The following is a 22,539-nucleotide window of genomic DNA, read 5'->3' as shown; positions in this document are numbered from 1 at the left end:
CAAAACCTGCCTGGAGTCCCACCCCCAGTCCATATCAGGCCCTTTGGGTCTGGTACTGATTTTAAGGGGAACCCCACACCAAAATTAAAAAAACAGCGTGGGGTCCCCCCCCAAATCCATACCAGACCCGTATCTGAGCAAAAAGCCTGGCTAGCCAAATTTTTTTTTTTTTGGGGGGGGGGGTAAGGCAAGCAAGCCCCCCCCCCTCCTTAACCATACCGCTTGCCCTCAACATGGGGAGCGTGCTTTAGGGTACCCGCCCAAGCAGCTTGTCCCCCATGTTGATGGGGACAAAAGCCTTTTCCGGACAACCCTGGACTGTGGGGCTTATTGGCATGGGCCTTCAGATCCTGCCCCCCACCCAAGTGAATCGATATCAGAAACATCGTACCCCTACCCAATCACCAAAAAAGTGTACATATAAAAAAAAAAATAAACAAACACAAAAGCCAGTTTTTGACAAGTCCTTTAATAAAAAAAAAAATAAATAAAAAAAGAGTGTCCCCTGATGTAAATCCATCGTCAATCACGTCGCCCACGGCACCCAGGAAAAAAAAATAGCCCCGGCTCTTCACACGCCTACCTGCTAATGAGCTGTTTGTTGAGCCATGACAGCTCTTATAGGAAAGGGGCGGAGAAATCTGCTGACATTGCTCGGTGGCACCACCTCTTCTGACCCGCATCAGTAATTTATTCACTACACCAGCGCAGTGCATTATGGGGTGCTTGTGACATCAGAAGGGGTGGGGTGTCCCTACCCTTTTCCTATAAAGGCTGTCATGGCTCAAACCGCTCATTAGCCAGGAGGCGTGTGAAGAGGCAGAAGCATGTTTTTTTTTTTTGGGTGCGGCGGGAGACGTGATTGACGATGGATTTACATCAGGGGACAGCTGGTCACATAGTAAATCAGAAAAGCTGTTGATCGGCTTTCCTCAGTTCATGCCCGATAGGCATGATTAGAGGAGAGCCGATCTGTGGCTCTGACGGGGGGGCGGGGTCTGCACTGGTAATCGGCATTGATTACCAGTACAGACCCTTGGGGGGTGCCACTAGAGCCACCAGGGATGGCAATGAGGGTGCCTGCCAGTGGTGCCCTCCCCAGTGCTGCCCTCCATTGCCACCCACCAGTTGCCACCAATGCAGCATCATCAGTGCAGAGAAAAAAAAAACCTTTTCGGTCTTTTTTTTTATTTGTTTAGCAAAAAAGAAAAACCTTGCAGTGATCAAATACCACCAAAAGAAAGCTCTATTGGGGGGGGGGGGGGGGGGGGGGAGACATTTGGTTTTAGGTACAGTGTTGCATGACCGCGCAAATGCAACAGTGCTAAAAGTTGAAAATTGGCCTAGGCAGGAAGGGGGTGTAATTGACCTGTATTGAAGTGGTTAAATTCTGTCATAGGGTTCCTCTTAATCACAGGGCACTTCACCCCTTCCTGCCAAGACCAATTTCAGCTGTCAGTGCTCATTGGAGTTGATGGGAAATCAGTCAGCTTGGCATGGCAGTGCTCACGAACAATAAGTGACAGGGACACAAATCTCGGGGAGCACCGAGAGGGGACTCAGGACTAGAACATACCTATTATAAAAGTGGGGTATGCCTGTTCACTACACTAACTCACCATCCACTACCTGCCTAACCTCTATTATCATATACACGGCTGCCATGTAAGCAGCCTTATAGTGTGGGGCGTGGACTTCACCCCAGAGCAATGATTGGTTAAAGGCAGCCTGCCTTTGGTTAATCATGGCTCTGACAAGACACTGCTGTGATTGGCCAAAGCATACAGGTCACGAGTAATTTATTCGCTGCACCAGCGAAGTGCATTATTCCCACGGAGCGCCCCATTTAGCAAACAACTGATGTTCGACACAAATATTAAGCCCACCCCTAGTCCCAACACTGAATGTTGGAGTACACCATTAGTAACCCTAGACCATTCAGAGTATGACTAATACTCTGAATTCTGTCTTTTAGCCAGTTTTCCATCCATTTACAAACTGATCTTTCCAAGCCCGTAGACTTTACCTTATCCATTATCTGTTTGGGGAACTGTCAAATGCTTTTGCAAAAGCCAAGTATACCACAGTAACCCCTCTGTCCAAGATTTTACTTACCTACTCTTAACCTCCCTGGTGGTATGATTCTTTCGGATTTTAGGTGCTGAAAGCAGTACCATTATTTTGCATGCAATTCTTGTGAACAAACCAACTGTATACATTACATATATATTACACACATAAAACTGCAGGAAAGGGCACTGGGGGGGGGGGGGGGGGCGGCAAACTAATTTATTTATAATTGTAAAAGTGTGTTTTACATTTGAATTTGCCGCTGGTTCCACCCCCCTGCGACGTCACATCGCAGGAGACAGAAGCCGGGGCATGGAGAGGAAGAACCGCCGGGATACATCGCTGGATCCCGGTGACAAGTAACCCTGCTTACAGGATCCAGCAATGCTTCTAGCAGTACCCGGAGTGTGGCTTGGGGTTACCGATTTTGGCTCTGAAATTTATCCCCAAGCCACGCTCGGGAATACAGCTAAGAAGGTTAAAAAAAGAAAAAAAAAAAAATCAGGATTTTGACAACTGTTTTTCATGTACCAATGCTGTGTCTAAAGTGGATGTAAACCCTTGCATATACCATGTGAAGGGAACAGCCTCAGATACATAGATATTTGTTAATCTCCCTACGCAAGTTTACATGTATATTTGCTGTCTTTATATATTCTTTAGACAGTGCACAGTGTTAGAGATTTTCCTCTTCCTGTTCAGCACTGGGCATGGATTCTTGGCATACAAGCAAGACAGCTGATTATAGGAAAGGCTTCCCCCACTGCCAGATAAGCAGAGACTTGCAGAACTGTGCCAAGACAAGCTCTCTGCTAATCTATTTAACCACTTCAGCCCCAGAGAATTTGGCTGCTCAAAGACCAGGCCCTATTTTGCGATTTGGCACTGCGTGACTGACAATTGAGTGGTCGTGCGACACTAGCAAAATGAAATTGACATCTTTTTTCCCCACAAACAGCTTTCTTTTGATGGTATTTGATCACCTGTGCGATTTTTATTTTGCACTATAACAAAAAAGCAACCATTTTGAAAAAAAAAACGCAATAAGCGTATTTTGATTGGTTTGCGCAAGTTATTTACCAACTATGGGAAAGATTTTATTTTTTTTTTTAAAGTAGTGGCGGCGATCTGGGTTTTTTTTTGCGGGACTGCGGCAACAGATCGGACCCCTGACTGACATTTGACACTTTTGGGGAGTAACAGTGACATTACTGTAGTAATCAGTGCTAGAAATATGCACTGCTACTGTAAAAATGACACTGGCAGGGAAGGGGTTAACTTTACTGGTGATCAAGGGGGTATGTCCCTAGGGGCATGGCTTGTGATGCAATCACAGACATACGATCCTACATAGCAGGATCACAGCCTCTGACTACTTTAGTGAGAATGACAGACAGCTGTGTTTACATCAGCCGTCTATCTTTCCCTCTCTTGCGGGAGATCACGAACTGCCGGTCACACGAACTGGCTCCCCAGGGAACGAGCAGGGGCGGGAGCGTGCTCGCCCCCTATAAGTTCATGGGTGAGCGACGTAGGGCTACGTTGCTTTGCCTGCATGTGGCTGAGTGCCGCAGTAAATAGTCAGGTGGTTGGGCAAGTGGTTAAAGCAGCCTCCTACTACACAATTTAGCCTGGTTTTATCTTGGGTGGTGGAGAACTTGTCAGAAGTTATGCCGATAACAGAGCAATGAAAGAGCAGAAAGACAGGGAACTTAGGGCTTGGAGAGAGAACACATATTTCATGAATCAGGTTTACATCTACTTCGTTATTTTTCCAGCACGAACCCATCTATGTGGTAGTTTACAAAGTAAAGGCCCGTACACACGTACCGATCGTCGGCATACAAACGTCGGTGGACGAAGGATCTGCCGATTGTACGCGTGTTAGTATGGTGCCTCCGACAGATGTCTGCGCACAATCCGCGGACAAAAGTCTTTCGTGCAAACATGAAAATATTTGTATGCCGACACCAGAACGGACGATTGTTCGCCTGTCAGTACACAATTCGGCCGACAGACCGCAGATTTGCAAGACTGGGCATGCTCAGAAAATAGAAAACACAGGGAAAGTTAACCATTACATGACATCACTTCTGCAGTCGGCGGACAAAATTCTTGTGCTGTCCTTGTGCTGTCTTTGCACTTTTCAGCAGACACCGACATCCCGGGGAGAAAAGAGGAACATTTGTAAGCCGACCATCGGTACGTGTGTACGGGGCTTAACTATAGACCTGTTAACGTGATACTGCAGAGTTTATTAAAGACTGATCTTTAATAGGGTTGAGCGGACACCTAGATGTCCGTGTTCGACGGGTTCGGCCGAACTTTAAAAAAAAGTCCGGGTCCGTGTCCCGGACTTTTACCGAACTTTTCCCGGACACCGAACCCCATTGAAGTCAATGGGGACCCGAACTTTAAGGCACTAAAATGGCTCTAAAACACCAAAGGAAAGGGCTAGAGTGCTGCAAATGGCAGCAAAACGTAATTAAGAGCATGGCAAGTGCTCTGCAAACAAATGTGGATAGGGAAATAACTTAAAACAACAAAAAAAAAACAGAAAAATAAAACAATGTTCTTCTTCATCTCTGAAGGACGAGGCCCATATGGAGTAGGAGGGAGGTTGAGGTGGTGGTGGATGTGGCGGTGACATAGGCGTGCGCACAGGGTGTGCTGGGTGTGCCTGGGCACACCCTAATCACCTAGGGCACATAGCATTGCCAGTGAGGAGATGGGAAAGATCTCCCTGGGACCTGCTCTGCTCTATTTCTCCTTGCCTACAGGTACATGGCCCCGATACATTACTCTCCCTGCTGGCAAACACATGCATGTGTATTTCAACTTTGGGGTGCACACCTTAATGCAATAGGCTGCGCACACCTATGGGCGGTGTAGGTGGAAGCGGCGGTGGAGGAGGACCAGGGCCGGATTAACAGCATCATGGGCTTGGTGCTGAGGATTTTGAAGGGCCTTAAGGGCCGTGCCTTGCCATGCACCCAGAGGAGGAAGGGTGCAGCCATGCATGCCTAATTCAACATGGGATGCTGTCTCTGAAGCCCATAAACACATCCATGCATCGCCAACTGTCCCTCCTTGTCCGGCCTTCACGCTGTGTGGGGAGGTTCTGAGGGTGCTGCCTGGGGAAGCGAGCATAGAAGCCAGACTTCTGTGTTTACAAGTGACAGAAGAGCGGTAACAGTGAATATGGCCAACCCGGGGCCTATATAAAAGGTAGGGGCCTGGAGCTGCAGCTCCAATAGCCCCTACATTAATCTGGCCCTGAGGAGGAGGACGAGGTAGCCAACACTGCTTCTTTTCAAAAATTTTAAATGAGGGTACACCCCAAAAGAGTGAGAAAGAGCAAAAATGGAACAATGGGTGGGTAAGGTCGGTATCCATTGCTATTCTGCATAAGGTACGGAAAAGTCCCGTGGGATCCATGCCTGGTTCATTTTAATGAACGTGAGCTTGTCCACATTGTCTCTGGACAGGCGGCTGCGCTTGTCTGTTATAACGCCCCCAGCCGTGCTAAATACCCGTTCAGATAATACACTGGCTGCAGGGCACGCCAGCACCTCCAAGGCGTAAAGGGCAAGCTCAGGCCATGTGCCCAATTTGGAGACCCAGAAGTTGAAGGGGGCAGACCCGTCATTCACTACATGTAGGCGTGTGCACACATACTGCTCCACCATGTTGGTAAAATGCTGCCTCCTGCTAAGACGTTCCATCTGAGCTGCTGGTGCTGCTGTTTGTTGTGGCGTGCTGACAAAGCTTTTCCACATTTCGGCCATGCTAACCCTGCCTTCTGAGGTGCTGGCGGTGCCCTGGTTGCGTTGGCGACCTCCTCCTCCTCCTCTGCCTTGTGCTTCCACTGTGGCCCCGCTGTCAGATGGGAATGCCAGCAGCATGGCGTCTACCAGCGTGCGCTTGTACTCGCGCATCTTGCGATCGCGCTCCAGTGAGTGAATTAAGGACGGTACGTTGTCCTTGTAACGGGGATCCAGCAGCGTGGCCACCCAGTAATCAGCACAAGTTAGAATGTGGGCAACTCGGCGGTCGTTGTGGAGACACTGCAGCATGTAATCGCTCATGTGTGCCAGGCTGCCCAGAGGCGACGAAAGGCTGTCCTCTGTGGGAGGTGTATCGTCCGTGTCCTCTGTATCCCCCCAGCCACGCACCAGTGATGGCCATGAGCTGGCCTGGGTGCCACCCTGCTGTGAACATGGTTCCATCTCCTCCTCCAGCTCCTCCTCCTCCTCATCCTCCAGAACTGTGCTCCTGCTGGACAATTGTGTCCCTGGCGTTTGTGTGTGCAGGAACCCACCCTCGGAGCCCCTTGCGAATGACTGCCCTGAAAGCCTTTGAAATGTTACCTCTTCATCCTCCTCCTCCTCCTCCTCATCCTGTGCCACATCCTCTTCCATCATCGCCCAAATTGTTTTTTCAAGGAGGCATAGAAGTGGGATAGTTAAGCTGAGAATGGCGTCATTGCCACTGGCCATGTTGGTGGAGTACCCAAAACAGCGCAACAAGGCACAATATATGCAAATGTCAAATATGCAAACTATGCCGCAATTTAATGTTTTTTTACACCAAAAGGGTGTGTATTGAATAGCGGAATAGGATAAAAAACTGTGTATCTCACACGTACAAACACAGACTAGGCCCGATTAAATTTTTTCCTACCCTAAAGGGAGGATGAGGAAGAGGAGTATGGAACATGCAGCACCCTCAAATCTTCAGAAGTATGAGATGAACCCCAAAAACTTGGAAAGGTGGATCTCTCTCACACGTACCAACACAGACTATCCCCCAATTTAACTGATCCCCAAAGGTTTTTGATTAAATAGCGGAATAGAAAATATGATCCAAAAAAAGTGTATGTATATCACACGTACACAACCACACTAGGCCCCAATTACTATTGTTTGTACCCCTAAAAGGCTAGATGAGGAGTAGGGGGGGTATGGAACAGGCAGCACCCTCAAACCTTCAGAAGTATGAGATGAACCCCAACAACTTGGAAAGGTGGATCTCTCTCACACGTACCAACACAGACTATCCCCCAATTTAACTGATCCCCAAAGGTTTTTGATTAAATAGCGGAATAGAAAATATGATCCAAAAAAAGTGTATGTATATCACACGTACACAACCACACTAGGCCCCAATTACTATTGTTTGTACCCCTAAAAGGCTAGGAGTAGGGGGAGTATGGAACAGGCAGCACCCTCAAACCTTCAGAAGTATGAGATGAACCCCAACAACTTGGAAAGGTGGATCTCTCTCACACGTACCAACACAGACTATCCCCCAATTTAACTGATCCCCAAAGGTTTTTGATTAAATAGCGGAATAGAAAATATGATCCAAAAAAAGTGTATGTATATCACACGTACACAACCACACTGGGCCCCAATTACTATTGTTTGTACCCCTAAAAGGCTAGATGAGGAGTAGGGGGAGTATGGAACAGGCAGCACCCTCAAACCTTCAGAAGTATGAGATGAACCCCAACAACTTGGAAAGGTGGATCTCTCTCACACGTACCAACACAGACTATCCCCCAATTTAACTGATCCCCAAAGGTTTTTGATTAAATAGCGGAATAGAAAATATGATCCAAAAAAAGTGTATGTATATCACACGTACACAACCACACTAGGCCCCAATTACTATTGTTTGTACCCCTAAAAGGCTAGATGAGGAGTAGGGGGGGTATGGAACAGGCAGCACCCTCAAACCTTCAGAAGTATGAGATGAACCCCAACAACTTGGAAAGGTGGATCTCTCTCACACGTACCAACACAGACTATCCCCCAATTTAACTGATCCCCAAAGGTTTTTGATTAAATAGCGGAATAGAAAATATGATCCAAAAAAAGTGTATGTATATCACACGTACACAACCACACTAGGCCCCAATTACTATTGTTTGTACCCCTAAAAGGCTAGATGAGGAGTAGGGGGAGTATGGAACAGGCAGCACCCTCAAATCTTCAGAAGTATGAGATTGTGTTCACTGTACCCCACAAAGATTGAGTTCACTGCACCCCACAATGATTGTGTTCACTGCACCCCACAAAGATTGTGTTCACTGCACCTCACAAAGATTGTGTTCACTGTACCCCCCAAAGATTGTGTTCACTGCACCCCACAAAGATTGTTCACTGTACCCCACAAAGATTGTGTTCACTGCACCCTAAAAGGATGTTGTTCACTGCACCCCACAAAGATTGTGTTCACTGCACCCTAAAAGGATGTTGTTCACTGCACCCCAAAAAGATTGTGTTCACTGTACCCCCCCAAAGATTGTGTTCACTGCACCCCACAAAGATTGTGTTCACTGCACCCCACAAAGATTGTGTTCACTATACCCCCCAAAGATTGTGTTCACTGCACCCCACAAAGATTCTGTTCACTGTACCCCACAAAGATTGTGTTCACTGCACCCCAAAAAGATTGTGTTCACTGTACCCCCCCAAAGATTGTGTTCACTGCACCCCACAAAGATTCTGTTCACTGCACCCCACAAAGGATTTTGTTCACTGCACCCCAAAAAGATTGTGTTCACTGCACCCCAAAAAGGATTTTGATCACTGCACCCCAAAAAGGATGTTGTTCACTCCACCCCAAAAAGATTGTGTTCACTGCACCCCACAAAGATTGTGTTCACTGCACCCCACAAAGATTCTGTTCACTGCACCCCACAAAGATTGTGTTCACTGCACCCCAAAAAGATTGTGTTCACTGCACCCCAAAAAGGATGTTGTTCACTCCACCCCAAAAAGATTGTGTTCACTCCACCCCACAAAGATTGTGTTCACTGCACCCCAAAAATGATTTTGTTCACTGCACCCCAAAAAGGATTTTGTTCACTCCACCCCAAAAAGATTGTGTTCACTGCACCCCAAAAAGATTGTGTTCACTGCACCCCAAAAAGGATGTTGTTCACTGCACCCCAAAAAGGATGTTGTTCACTGCACCCCAAAAAGGATGTTGTTCACTGCACCCCAAAAAGGATTTTGTTCACTGCACCCCAAAAAGGATTTTGTTCACTGCACCCCAAAAAGGATTTTGTTCACTGCACCCCACAAAGATTGTGTTCACTGCACCCCAAAAAGATTTTGTTCACTGCACCCCAAAAAGATTGTGTTCACTGCAGCCCAAAAAGATTGTGTTCACTGCAGCCCAAAAAGATTGTGTTCACTGCAGCCCAAAAAGATTGTGTTCACTGCAGCCCAAAAAGATTGTGTTCACTGCAGCTCACACACAGAAAAATGGATGTGGATCACTGACACCTGCCTATCTCCAATCCCACACCACACAGCAATATCGATTGTAGTTTGTAGAACACAGTTTCCCTAAAATTCAGCAGACTCTGTCCCTAACAGGATTGAGAAGAGATCGTAGATCAGGATTGAGTGCAGATTCACCCCACCCCCCACACAGCAATATCGATTGTAGTTTGTAGAAGACACTGACCCTATAATTCAGCAGACTCTATCCCTAAAATGCCTACAACTCGCCCTGCCTAAACACTCCGACCTGTCCCTCAATTCTATCCGGACACAAATGGTTTTTTCCTGCCTATCTTTCCCTAATCAGCAGCCAGCACATTGATGTGTGCTCTGTCCCTTAGCTAAGCAGCAGAATGACGCTGCTGCCTCGAACATAAAGACTTGGTCACATGCTTCAGACGGCCAATCACAGCTACTAAGACATTTGCAGGCATGGCTGGGATGGCTTAAGGCACACCAGTTAAACGATTGTTGATTGGCTGTTGAAAGCCCGCCATGAAAAGAGCGCCAAAGCATGCAAAACCCGGAAATAAAACGACCGAACACGGATTTTTACCCGAACATACAGTAAAGTGTCGTGTTCGGGTAAAAAAAAATCCAATTATTCGGTACGAACACGAATAATACAGTCCGTGTTCGCTCAACACTAATCTTTAATATAGGCACCACATTGGGATAGTGCCACTGGATTGGCATAAAGCCAGTCATAAGCATCCCTAAAAATTAGAGAACAGCTTTGAAATGACAGCTTACTTTTTGCGTTAGTTTCATATCAAAAATGAAGGTTACTAAAGTACTAAAATTACTCTACCCTCTATTGAGCCTAACCAAGCTACATCAGCCTACAACCAAGCCTGTCTGGATGTTAGCAGCCATATTGTTGCTGCTTATATCATACAAGCAAGGATGGGGTGTGGTTTCTAGTTGGTAGCTCATCTTCGATTTATTGTGGAATGAAATAAGGTCTTACATTTTTTAAAGACATTTTTGTATACTGGTGCATAACAAGTCCATGGTTGTCCCAATTTCATGCACATGTCCCATGAGGCATTGCTCCTTACACTCACTGGCATGGACAGTGAATACAGTCGTGTGTGCGTGCATCACTGTATACTGATTGTACACAACTGCATTCTGCAGGTCAACAATCAGTTGACCAATTCATAATGAAACCAGTTCACTGCCATTTTATAATTAGTGGTTTCAGTCCTTTTAACCCAGCAAATGTGTACTGTTGCACCATGCATATGCAAGAAGAGGTACATGCTGTTATGCATGTGTATCATAATGAGAAAATATTGCACTTTAGGGACAAAAAGCTATTCGTGCCTTCAGGAATGTTAGTTAACTTTAATGTGTGCTATTAAATGTTGGGCAGTTTCACAGTTCACATCAGCATGAAGTGCGAGCCAACAGCAGTCACCAATGCAAAAGCTATACCATACACCGCAAGGTGTCATTAGATCCAAGTTTGTTGCAGCAAAGTCATAATGGCTAGGCCATTAATTGCAAAATCTGAACCTGCCCTAAATGCAGAATTACAAACCATTTTGTGCTTTTATGCCTATAGGACAGGGGTGGGGAACCCTGAAGCCATCTGATCTTGGGGGGGGCCCTCCTGATTACACACAGAGCAGGTCCCTCTGCTTACCCAGCGCACTCAATTGCTATGCATCGATGGGTGGGCACTGTGTGGGGGGGGGGGAGAAACATGGAAAACCAGTTGCCAGTAGCAACATCAATACCAGCTAACATTACACACCTCACCAAAGAGAAGCAGTTGCAGCCATCACATTAGGGGTGAGTTAAAATGTTTGACCAAAATATAACAGGCACATTAAGTTGATAATTTTGTATGGCCCCCCTGAATGATTTTAAAGATACCCAACTGGCCCTTGGCAGAATAAAGGTTTCCCACCCACCCCTGCTATAGGGGTACACAGAGCATACCTTGAACTGGTACCAAAATCCTCAGAAAGTCTCCCAGAATATGGAGCAGATGTGCATAGTAATCTTAGCTTGGAAAGAGCAGCCAATTGGGTGCCCTGCACAACTGCTCCAGTCGTGGAAATGCTGTGTCTGACTTGTGCCATCTAGTCATGACAATTGTGCAGACAGTGATTTGTTGAACCCAAAAACCCTCAGTGGAGGAGCATTGAAAGCACTGAGGCGGCAACAGTACTGCCTTGGAGAGGGGTGGGGGAAGTGATCAGATGACAATTTTCAGTGATTTAGTCCCTGCTCTGGTGCAGGTTTGAAATTAAATCCTTACTTTACCCAGAGAAAAAAAAAAAAAAAAAAAAAAAAAAAAAGTTTCCCTTCTATTGCCTAAACTCTAAGCAACTCTGTAGGGGGGGGGGGGGGGATGGGTGACAATTAAAGAGTACCAGCAAATCCCAAAAGCCAGATACTTTGTGGGAGCAAGCTTTGACAGGAGACCAATCTGTATTAAAAAAAAATCTTGATACTGGCTGTTATCAAAAAGTTTAGAAAGTGAAAGTAAAAAAAAAAAAACAAAACCACACAACTTTAGCAGAGACCATTACAGATTATGAAGTCAACGTTTATTTAAAATTATATACATAGTAAAAGCCATACAAAGTAACATGCTAACAGGTTAGCATCTGGGGCAAATCAAGTGCGATATCATCAAAGGTTGCCAGGAAAGATGGTAGTGTGCTTGAAATATCTAAAAGAAAAAAAAAAAAAGTTACTTCTACAATTCATGTTTTAGACATCTAAATACAATGAAAGTATTAAATCAGTATGAGATTTAAAAATGAAAAAAAAAATGTTACCCAACACTTTGTGCCCCAGCCCATAAGTCATCTACACTGCCCAGACTCTCCAAGTGGTTTTACATGCGCACCATCCTACCATTCTTGAGGGACCTCTAGAAGCCACAAGTACAGCTCCCCATGGCTGTGCATGATTTGCAGGTAAATTGAGACGTACAACATGTGCATAGTGGATATCACAAAACTGCTCCAAGTTTTAGTAAGACACCACACACAGCTGAAGTCTTATCCCCAAATGCCTGGCCTATACAAGGTTTATATTCATCACTGTACTGTCACTAGAAGACTCACTAACTGGGAAATAATGCTACTGTGTACACAAAATGGGAAAACCTACACAATTGACCATACAAGTGTAGACAGTTGTTTCACTTTTAAAGAGACCCCATCACAACTGTAGTTACAAAAATTGGATTTTTGTAAAATCCATTTCTCCAAGTTCAATGGACAGTGCTCCATAAATCATAACTAGTGGGTTATTTTGCCTCCACGATAAGAAACAAAGACACCTGGCTTTGCCCATGGGCTGTCCTCAGCCGGTATGCAACCCCCCTCTGCTCTAGGTAATCTGCTTAGTAGCAAGCAGTATTAGAAGTATCAGAACTCTATAGAGGGGTGGGTGCTGTGTCGGTTGATAAACTCAGAAATGGATTTCACAGCAAGTACAAAAATCCCATTCATTGATGGACAGCGCTCCATAAATCCTAACTAGTGGGATGTCCAAAAAAGGAAATTGAGGGGAGGGGGTGGGGAAAATACCCCAGGCTAAACAAAGGCCCTTAACCAGGCCACAGGAGCCTCAATGGGTCACATGAGCCCAGTAAAAAAAAAACCAAGAGGGATCAGACCCTCTTAAACAGCAGCCTGTAACTTTTTGCAGTCAAAGAAGCATCGGCAGATGCCAAAGTATCTACCTTCTAGAATTTTGTGACCTATGCACCAATCCAAGTGGTCACCTTGCAAACTTGCGATATTGAAGCCTGGTGATGAAGGCCCAAGAAGCACTCAGCACTTGAGTAGAATGTGCCGTGACAGGGAAAGGCGGAACCCGACCTTTAACTGAATAGGCCGAGTCACTGGCTACCATCTCCAGATGATCAGACCGACAAAGAAGCAGTCAGCCCTTTCCTTGGGCCACCAGTAACCACAAAAAGCATACCACATCCAAGGTATGCAAAGCAAATGCCTTGGGATGAGCACACCTGGGACAAGGCAGGCAACACAATTTCCTCATTCATTGGGCAGGGACGAAAAACACCAAAGAGGAACTTTGGCAGGATAACGCTGCCAATTCCAATACCCTGCGTGCCGGGGGGGGGGGTAATAACCACCCACCAAGAATGTCACCTTCTGGGATAATAGAGACAAGGGAATCTCCCGAATGTTCTCAAATGGAGGTTTCTGAAGAACTAAATTTAAATCCATAGGGGCAAGACCGTACAGGTGGAGTCACATGTCGAACCCCCTGAATGAAGGTACGAACTTAAGGGCTGGTGTAGCAATTGTATCCATTTTCAAAAAGACTGTCACAAGGGCCAAAAAACCCCCTGTCTTGTCAAATGCAAGGAGGATAAGGTCCCCACAAAGATACCCAACTGTAGTCACTTTGGCACGAGGGAAGGCAGGAGTACACGTCCAGAAGCATACGTAAACTGTTCCTGCCTCATTAGGCATCTCTAAAAAGAAACCAGATTGCACTCAAAGGCCCCTTAACCACTTCCCGCCCGCCCTATAACAAAATGACGGCGGGAATGTGGTTGTGTTATCCTGACCGGACGTCATATGACGGCGGCAGGATAACACAGCTCTGACGGAGGCTCTTTACCATGTGATCAGCCATGTCCAATCACGGCTGGTCACATAGTAAAACAGGAACAGCCGTTGATCGGCTTTCCTTAGTTCGTGCCTGACAGGCACAAGTAAAGGAGCGCCGATCGGCAGCTCCCCTGACAGGGGGGGGGTCGTCACTGGTAATCAGATCATTGATTACCAGTGCAGACCCTCGGGGGGAGATGCCACTAGATCCACCAGGGATGCCCACCATGACCCCAGGGATGCCCACTATGGCCACCAGGGATGGCAATAAGGCCCCCATTGCCCTCCCCATCAGTGCTGCACGCCAGTGTCTTCATCAGTGCTGCCCACAAGTGCCCATTATTGCCATCCTTTAGTGTCGCCCACCAGTGCCCATTATTGCCCACCAGTGCCACCCATCAGTGCTACCTATCAGTGCCGCATATCAGTGCAGGAAAAAAAAAAATAAAAAAATTTACAAAATTGTATCAAACAAAAAAAGTTTTCAAACTTTTCGGTCTTTTTTTATTTGTTTAGCAAAAAGGAAAAAACCCACAGGTGATCAAATACCACCAAAAGAAAGCTCTATTTGTTGGGGGAAAAAAAAAGACATAAATTTGGTGTAGGTACAGTGTTGCATGACCGCGCAATTGTCATTCAAAATGCAACAGCGCTAAAAGGGGAAAATTGGCCTGGGCAGGAAGTGCCCTGTATTAAAGTGGTTAAAGAAAGCGGTTCAGAGACAAATTAAGCTCAATGTTTGTGTAAACCTTCAAAAAAAAAAAAAAAAAAAAAAAAGTATGAACCAGGGGCCATCTCCCATCTGTCCTCACAGCAGTCCTAGCATTTGATGGGATAGGCGTTCTTGAGCCCTTGTGACAGGCTTTGAATATTATGGATACAATTGCAAGACCAGCAATCTAGTTTTGAGGAATCACATTTCCAACAGTTCCGGTTTTCCTCTGTGGGAATCACATTTTATCTTAAATTGATATTGTGAATCCTCTTCACCCAATATTCCCTGAGGAAGCCATTAAAGCGGATGTATACTCATGAAAAAACCCTGCAGGACAAAAGGCATAGAGCTAGTACACATGGTACTAAATACTTACCCTTCAGAACGAAGCCCCGGTGCAGTCGTCTGGACAACGCTGAGGGAGCTGACATGCTCCCCCGGCATCTCTTCCTGGTTCGGCAGCTCCGGTGCTGTGAGTGGCCAAAGCCGCAAATGACGTCACTCCTGCGCATGCGTTTCACTTTCCGGCAAGATCCAGCAAGGAGCTCTGAAGGTCAGCCAGACCTTCAGAGCGCACGCCGCAGACGTCAGCGGCTGCATGCAGGTTGAATATCTCCTAAACCGTGCAGGTTTAGGAGATATTAATTGTACCTACAGGTAAGCCTTATAGGCTTACCTGTAGGTAAAAGTCAAATAGCGGAGTATATTACAGCTTTAAGGCAAAATGCATTGATAGCCTGACCTTTTGCTATCACTTGGGGGCATTATTCTTGTGTACTTTTGTGAGGTTGCGCTGGGGATGGTGTGATTAAGAGGTCCTCATTTTTTTCACTTATGCACTCACTTTACTGCTGTATATATGGTATTTTAGTATCGCTATTAAATAAAATGGATTTTTACACAATTGGGTCAGTGATGTCATTCAGTGTGGGTTGTCCAGCACCAGTATAGCCCCCTTTCTTTCTACAAGGTTGTTTGCCATCCTATTGGGGTGATTGTGTAGGACTTGATTGGCTAGACTTCTGTATGTTTTTGTTTCTGTATAACCACCAATCTGACTCACACCAAGAACAATGTATGCTTTCCACGTACGGTGGTATATCTTGCTGGAAGACCTCGCCCTCACCATAGTAGGGATCACTGATCCAGACAGACCTCTATCCCTCAGTACCTGTCTTCCAATAGCTAAGCCATTAAAAACCAGCGACAGAAGGTTTTTAGATAAGCCCTTGGGACAACTGGTCTTCTGAGAGGAAGCCCCCAAGGGACATTTACAGCCACTAGGATGATTGGAAAATCCTTGCAGGAACTGAGAAAGAAGCCTTAGCCCGAGGAGGATACTGGCCTTACCGTAGCCCTTCGATGATTGCAGGGTGTCCGAGGACCTTGTCACAAACATCAGTATCCTCCTGTGGAGCTGAACCTGCATTTAAGACTGTGCAAACAGAACCGTCTTGAAGGTGGATACTACCAGACTCAGAATCTGTACGCAAAAATGGGAGAACTGACAGCAGCTGCCGATTTACAGCTTGTGGTACCTGAAGTTTGTGCAGAGAAGGACCACCCTGGTCAGAAATAGAAGCAGACCAAAGTAAATCAAATCCCTGGATAAGGATGGGGGGGACCTTTGCAGGAAATAAATCCTCACAAGGAGTCTGACCTAAAAACTAAAGGACAAGCTTTGTCCCCTTTCTGAATTTCTGGGTACCCCCAACAACCAACATTTCATGGATCTCCATGTTGCTCAGTCCACAGGGCCAGAAACCAGCGAAGATGTCCCCCCAGCCCAATAATCGGTGAGGGCAGACCTTCACGTTGGAGTCTGTGCTGGTCCAGGCCGAGGGAAGCTAGCTCTAGGCTTAACAGACCAAGGTTGCTTGGAACCTCCCAAGGGAAAATGTAAAAGATCAATTTCCCTTATTAGCCGTCTCAAAAGCACAAAAGAATTTGTCTATGGGCTGAGAAGGAGGTCCCCTATTTGCAGCAAGGCTTCTTTCCTTGACTGTGGCAGGAAGGTACTTTTCCCCCGGTCATCCAGGGTAGCCCCAAAAAAGCCATTTCCCTAAAAGGGCAGATCAATGAGAGCTTTCAGAGGCTTGGTCTGCAGACCAAATAAGCCATGCACGTGCCTAATCACCACCGCTGAATCCAAAAGTGAACAGCACAAAAGCTGTACCAAAAGCTGCAGAAAACAAACTGCAGCCCATGGACCAACTGGTCTGCTAAAACATAAGCAGCGGGGACCTGCTCACCTCCCAGGTGCAATAGCTTGGCCCATTCAGTTAGGATCTGAGACACCATGGCTGAGGCAAAGACTGGCTGCAACCAGCCATAGTAAACATGCTGCATGCCACAGCCTGGGTCAGCTGGGTCCTAAAGAATGGGGATTCTACTGGGATCATTGCCGCTTTATTCAACCTGGAAACAGGAGGGTCCACCACTGGTGGACTAGCCCACTTTTTTTAAAAAGGGACTCCTCAAGAAGGGTAGTGTACACCAAATTGTTGGGGACCACAAAGTATGATTTTGGTTGTTCCCATTCATTACAGTAAAATCTTTCAAAATGGGCACATACGGAAACACCTTTGAAGTAAAAAGTGACTTGTGTACAAACACCACAGCCATGTCTGTGGCTACATAAGCTGCATCCTCCATCTTTAAAGTCTCACACTGCAGTAATAAGTGTGTCCACCAGCAGCTTTTTGCTGCTGCGACCATGGAGGAATTATCCTCGCTATCGGATTGATCAGGGGGTGTGATATTAAGTCCCCCTGGACAGGCTGCGTCCACAGCAGCATCAGTATCCAAATCAGACGAGACAGCCTGAGCAGGGGATGCTACCTCCTGGGCCTTTGCCCACATGCCACTTCCTCCCAAGACACTAAGGACTGCTGCCAGTGCAACCATGGGAAGCTGGGGTTGCGAGGGACCTGCAACCTCCATGGGGGGGGAATGAAACCCTGAGGCTCCATAAGGAAAGCAAGACCTTGCAGTACAAAGATCTAGGCACCACTAAAGGATCCCCTAGGCAGAGAGCTAACAGACCCCCAATTCAAACCCAGCATCATGGACGCTATCCCTGTTCACATGTCCCTAAAAGAGGAAAAGCCGACATACCCATGAGGCTTCAGTTCTCTGCAGCATCTCCCAAGACTAAGGAACATAGCCCCCGCGACCTCCAACTACATAAAAGCATGGTCATCAACCAGAGACCAGCCAGACTATGGGAAAATTGCCACAATAAGCTACAGACACTGAAGCATGCTGCCAGGAACTTTCCTGCACCCTCTGCAAGGGGCCACCCCCCTGAAGCTAGGACACAATTAGGGGAGACTCTGCAAACAGCAGGGCATGCATCTAGGGGTCTGTTCCACTGGGACACCTCCAGACTACCAGGGAAGGACACTGTCCCAGGACCCTTACAGAGTGGGAATAGCACCCTGGGACCCCCACCCAGACTCTAGGTTTAGACAGGGGGAGCCCAGCTCCGTGAGGAGGGAACCTGCAAGCAGGTCTGACCGTCTGGGGAGGGTACCCACATCCACCCCATAGAAACCACTAAAAGGGGAGGGAAGGAACTGTACTTACCCTTCCATGGTGCGGGTAACTCGAGAGAATTCCTCACGACTGAAGTAGGGGAGCTGTTGGCCAAGGGACTGCTGTGACTCAGACCCAAGCCTGGTTGTATGCGACCCTGCAAGACGTTTAACCTGCGGGCCAGCCTCTGTCAGTGAGGCTATGTCTTTGCCAGAAGGAAGAATTGTATAGGTTCAGTGCGGGGGGGGGGGGGTTAGTAGGGGGCCATCATGCACACCAGCAGCCTACCATGGCATTCAGCAGTCTTGGACCTGTATAGCACCCTACCAGATCACTGGGCAATGCAGCATCATTGCTCACATATGTATGTGAACCTGCAGGGAAATGTCCTAGCACAGCTCTTTCTCCAGTTACCATCTTCCCTGGTCCTGCATCTCCCTAGACAACTTAATGTAGTATAACTGGAGAAGCATAGGGGGAATTCATGTCAATGCAGTCTTCTGGGAAAGCCACCACATCCAAGATGGTGACCCACAGCAGCCGCAGGGCATTTGGATGTTTTGTCAAGTTTTTACAGCAGATTGTGAAAACTAGAAGGGTTTGATTTGTTGTTCCCTTCTGCAAGTTATTCATGTCACATTTTATTAACCAACCTGACTCCCAGCTAACGACTGGAATATCCATTGGAGCTGGTTCCTGGGTCAATGCATCAAACTTTGCAGCATCCTTTTCAAGCACAAACAGGGGGACTCCAGCAAGGTAGAGATGGCTCAATTTGTGCTCTTCTGGTACATCAAAAGTTTCAAAATCTAGGGGAAAAAAAAAAAAGCCACATGTGACAGCTTTTGTCTAACTGCTGATTAAAAAGCGAGTGTTTCTCTCATTATTGGCCAAGACAGCACTTACTTGCAGCATTACTGAATTCACTGGTGTAATGCTTCCTTATAGGCAAGAATGAATCATGTCATACCAGTACAAGTCAGTCCCAAAGTTTTAAGTAGAGCCCCACTCAAAATTAAACAGAACAAGCTGTTGGAAATTCAAGGGGGAACCAGAAGAATACCTTGCTCTACAAGGACAAAAACCCAATCTTACCTGCAGGATCATAAGGTATACACTTTTCAATCTCAGGGTAGCTCTGTTTTCTGGGTTTGATGCATGCTTCAGAAGCCTGGAAATTAAACGGTTTAACATGGATAGTAATTAACTAAAGATGACATGCATGAAATATGCAGATAATGCAGGCAATGCAGGCCAAAAGATAAATCCCATCACTTGTGCATGCAAGAGGAGAGTGTTTTTGCAGGCTCCTAAATGGTAACCATTTAGCACTTGAGCATAGATTCCAAGGGTAAGAATAAGGGAATATTCTGGCCAATGGAACAAGTGCCTGCCCAAGCACTTGAAACGACTAAATGTTTAGCAAATTGCAGCTTTGGGAGCATTCTTATGCAGCTTTCTCCACCCCCTGGAGCAAACGTGTCCATGGGGAAAAACACAACAGGCAGCCTGACAGAAGGTCTAGCAAGTTTTGACTTTTGTTAAACTAGTCAGAAGTGCAGTACCTGCTTAGTAACTGGTGCAGAAGTCACTCCAAGGGCTCCTTTCTTCTGTGGAACTGCCATGTTGACAACCTGCTTGTTGACATTTCCCAGAGCTTTTCTTGGCTTTACCACAGTTTTAGAGCTGCCAAGTACTTTTCCTGGGTGATTTTTCAAATAGGGTTTTCCTTTAAATAAAAAAAATGAACACACTTTATTATTAGGTACATCTATTCAATTGCTAACCAGACATTCACATGGCAGCAACCTAATGCATTTGAAGTTCAAGCCGAGACTCAGAATAGGGAAGAAAGGGTATTAAAGTGACTTTGAACGTGGCAAGGTTGTTGGTGCCAGATGGGCTGGTCTGAGTATTTCAAAAACTGCCCATCTACTGGGATTTTCATGCACAACCCATCTCTAGGGTTTACAGAGAACGGTCTAAAAAAATAAATATCCAGTGAGCAGCAGTTGTGCAGACAAAAATGCCTTGTTGATGTCAGAAGAGAATGGGTAGACTGATTTGAGATGATAGAAAGGCAACAGTATGCAGAATACCATCTCTGAACACAACATATTGAACCTTGAAACCGATGACCCCCACACCAGGTGCCACACCCATCAGCTAAGAACAGGAAACTGAGGCTAGAAGTCGCACAGGCTCACTAAAATTGGACAATAGAAGACTGGAAAAAAGTTGCCTGGCCTAAGGAGTCTTGATTTCAGCTGTGACATTCAGATGTCAGGGTAACAATTTAGTGTAAACAAGAAAGCATGGATCCACCCTGCCTTGTATCAGTTTAGGCTGGTGGTGTGGAGGGGATACTTTCTTGGCACACTTTGGACTGAAGTCAATTGAGCATAGTTTAAATGCCATGGCCTTTAGGACTACAGTGTACCCATCTTCTGTTTGCTACTTCTAGCAGGATAAAGTACCATGTCCCTAAACGCATATTTCCTTAAACATGGCAATGAGTTCACTGTACTCCGATAGAATATATACATTTAGCACTACATTTGTACTCTGCTACAGACTATTTAAAAGGGGTGGCAACAGTCCAAACAGCAGAGTTAGCTGCACCTGCATACCTTATGGACCATATGTATTTCCACTATTGGTTTGTTTACTTGTGACCATTGTCAATGCTAGTGTATTTTCACTTTTGCAGCCAAACCAGTATAACTTTCCCACTTAAATGGTTATTCACAAAGAAGAACACAAGTTACAACTTACACCACCTTTTTACATACTTAAAATATCCTACCTAGCTTTCCCTACTATGTAGTATTTGGGAGGAACTTAAAGGGTAATGTTACCATAATTAACCCTGTCTGTATAGTGCTGCAGATCATCAGTTGGGAACTGGATTTTGAAGATCTTCCCAGAATAAAAGATCAAGGCTTGGATTGAGCATTGTACACAATACCTTTGCATGTCCACACTTTATATTGTGAAGAATAGCTTGTGATACAGACCAGTTACTGCTGCCGCTTTCCTGTGCAGGGTGACTGTGGTCTTTTATTCACTCCATTACTGTAGTTTCTACAGTAGCCTGTAGTTGGTCTACACGTTAGGTCAATGGATGACCAATCTTGTGTTCCAGGCATAAGCCCTTGGCGTATGCCGAAAAAAAACTCAACACTTGGTGCCCCTGTGCATTTCCCCACATCCAAGTACCAGGATCTCATGCAAGAAGGCTAGATTAGATGCCAGCTCAAGGATGGTGCAACACTGTCCAAATTTCCCTGCTTAATTTACTCCAGACAAAAAGCCTGTGGCTGGAATTGTGCTTTACCAGTGTCAAAGTTGCCCTTTTAGGGCACAATGACAGTGCATCTTCCTAGCCTACCACCCCCGTACTCACCAATCCATGCTTCCTTTCACTAATGCAGTGGGGTCAGGTAAGCCTGATGTGGCACTCCCATTATATCATGCCAAGATGGGGCAGGAAAAACTACAACTAAACAAATTTCACAAGTGCTCAAGTGAAAACTAGAGGCAGAACTAGTTCGATAGATTGGAGAGCAATTAGAACACCAGTCAGGCTTTTATTCCTGCCTGTGCCCCTGTTAGGAGATAGACCATCCTAGACCATACTTACTGAAAAGGAGAAGGAAATGCCCACTTCTGGGTTGCCTCCAGAACAGGAATAGTGGAAATAAATTGCAATGGGGTCACTAGTTCTGACGACAAGCGATTCTCACTTGTGGAGAGAATTCTCTACACTTCCTGCTTTTGCTATGGGAAGCCACAAAATAAAACCTTACAAGGATTCTGATCCTCTACTACTCTATGCAGGGCAAATGTTTTGCCTTTAGACCTAGGTTAAGCAACATTGAAATGCAGGAATAACTTGCCTAGAAACTGCAACTCTTGCAGAAATGCCAGCATTGACTTGTGCTCAGTTTCCAGCCTAACACTCACCAGAGCTTGTTGATGCAAGGCGATCCTTGGACAGGGTAGTAGAAGCAACATCTCCATTCTCTTGGTCAATGAAAATCACAGTTGCCATGCTTCACTTTAGTCAAAACTGTAGAGTAGTAATTACAAGAGACTTTAGCATTCATTACATTTGAAGTCAACTGGACACCAAAACATCCTTTTCACAGCAGTAAAAGTCCAGGCTGCCACAAGCAGTCCGCCTAATACCGTGTTTCCCTGAAAATAAGACCGGGTCATATTAATTTTGGCTTCAAAAACCACACTAGGGCTTATTTTCAGGGGATGTCTTATTTACGGTTTGTACAATGACTATCTTCAAATG

At 46.0% G+C, this 22,539-nt stretch overlaps 1 protein-coding gene across 1 annotated transcript in view; it reads right to left on the bottom strand.

Moving 5' to 3' along the window:
* LOC309551931 (securin-like) overlaps positions 1-22,309 on the bottom strand; it is a 68,266-nt gene extending 45,957 nt beyond the window's left edge. The window contains exons 1-5 of the mRNA XM_082252657.1: positions 22,200-22,309; positions 19,799-19,962; positions 19,329-19,404; positions 18,887-19,042; positions 11,993-12,057 (exon numbers count right to left, since the gene is read on the bottom strand). Coding sequence (XP_082108783.1) covers positions 11,993-12,057; positions 18,887-19,042; positions 19,329-19,404; positions 19,799-19,962; positions 22,200-22,287 — 549 coding nt within the window. The 5' untranslated portion in view covers positions 22,288-22,309. The remainder of the gene's footprint in view (positions 1-11,992; positions 12,058-18,886; positions 19,043-19,328; positions 19,405-19,798; positions 19,963-22,199) is intronic.
* Between the last annotated feature and the right edge of the window lie 230 nt (positions 22,310-22,539).

This window comes from Pelophylax lessonae (genome assembly GCF_965119305.1).
Source record: "Pelophylax lessonae genome assembly, chromosome: 4".
Lineage (NCBI taxonomy): Eukaryota > Metazoa > Chordata > Amphibia > Anura > Ranidae > Pelophylax > Pelophylax lessonae.
The sequence above is the reverse complement of the archived record's forward strand: the minus strand, read 5'-3'. Positions and strand labels throughout refer to the sequence as shown.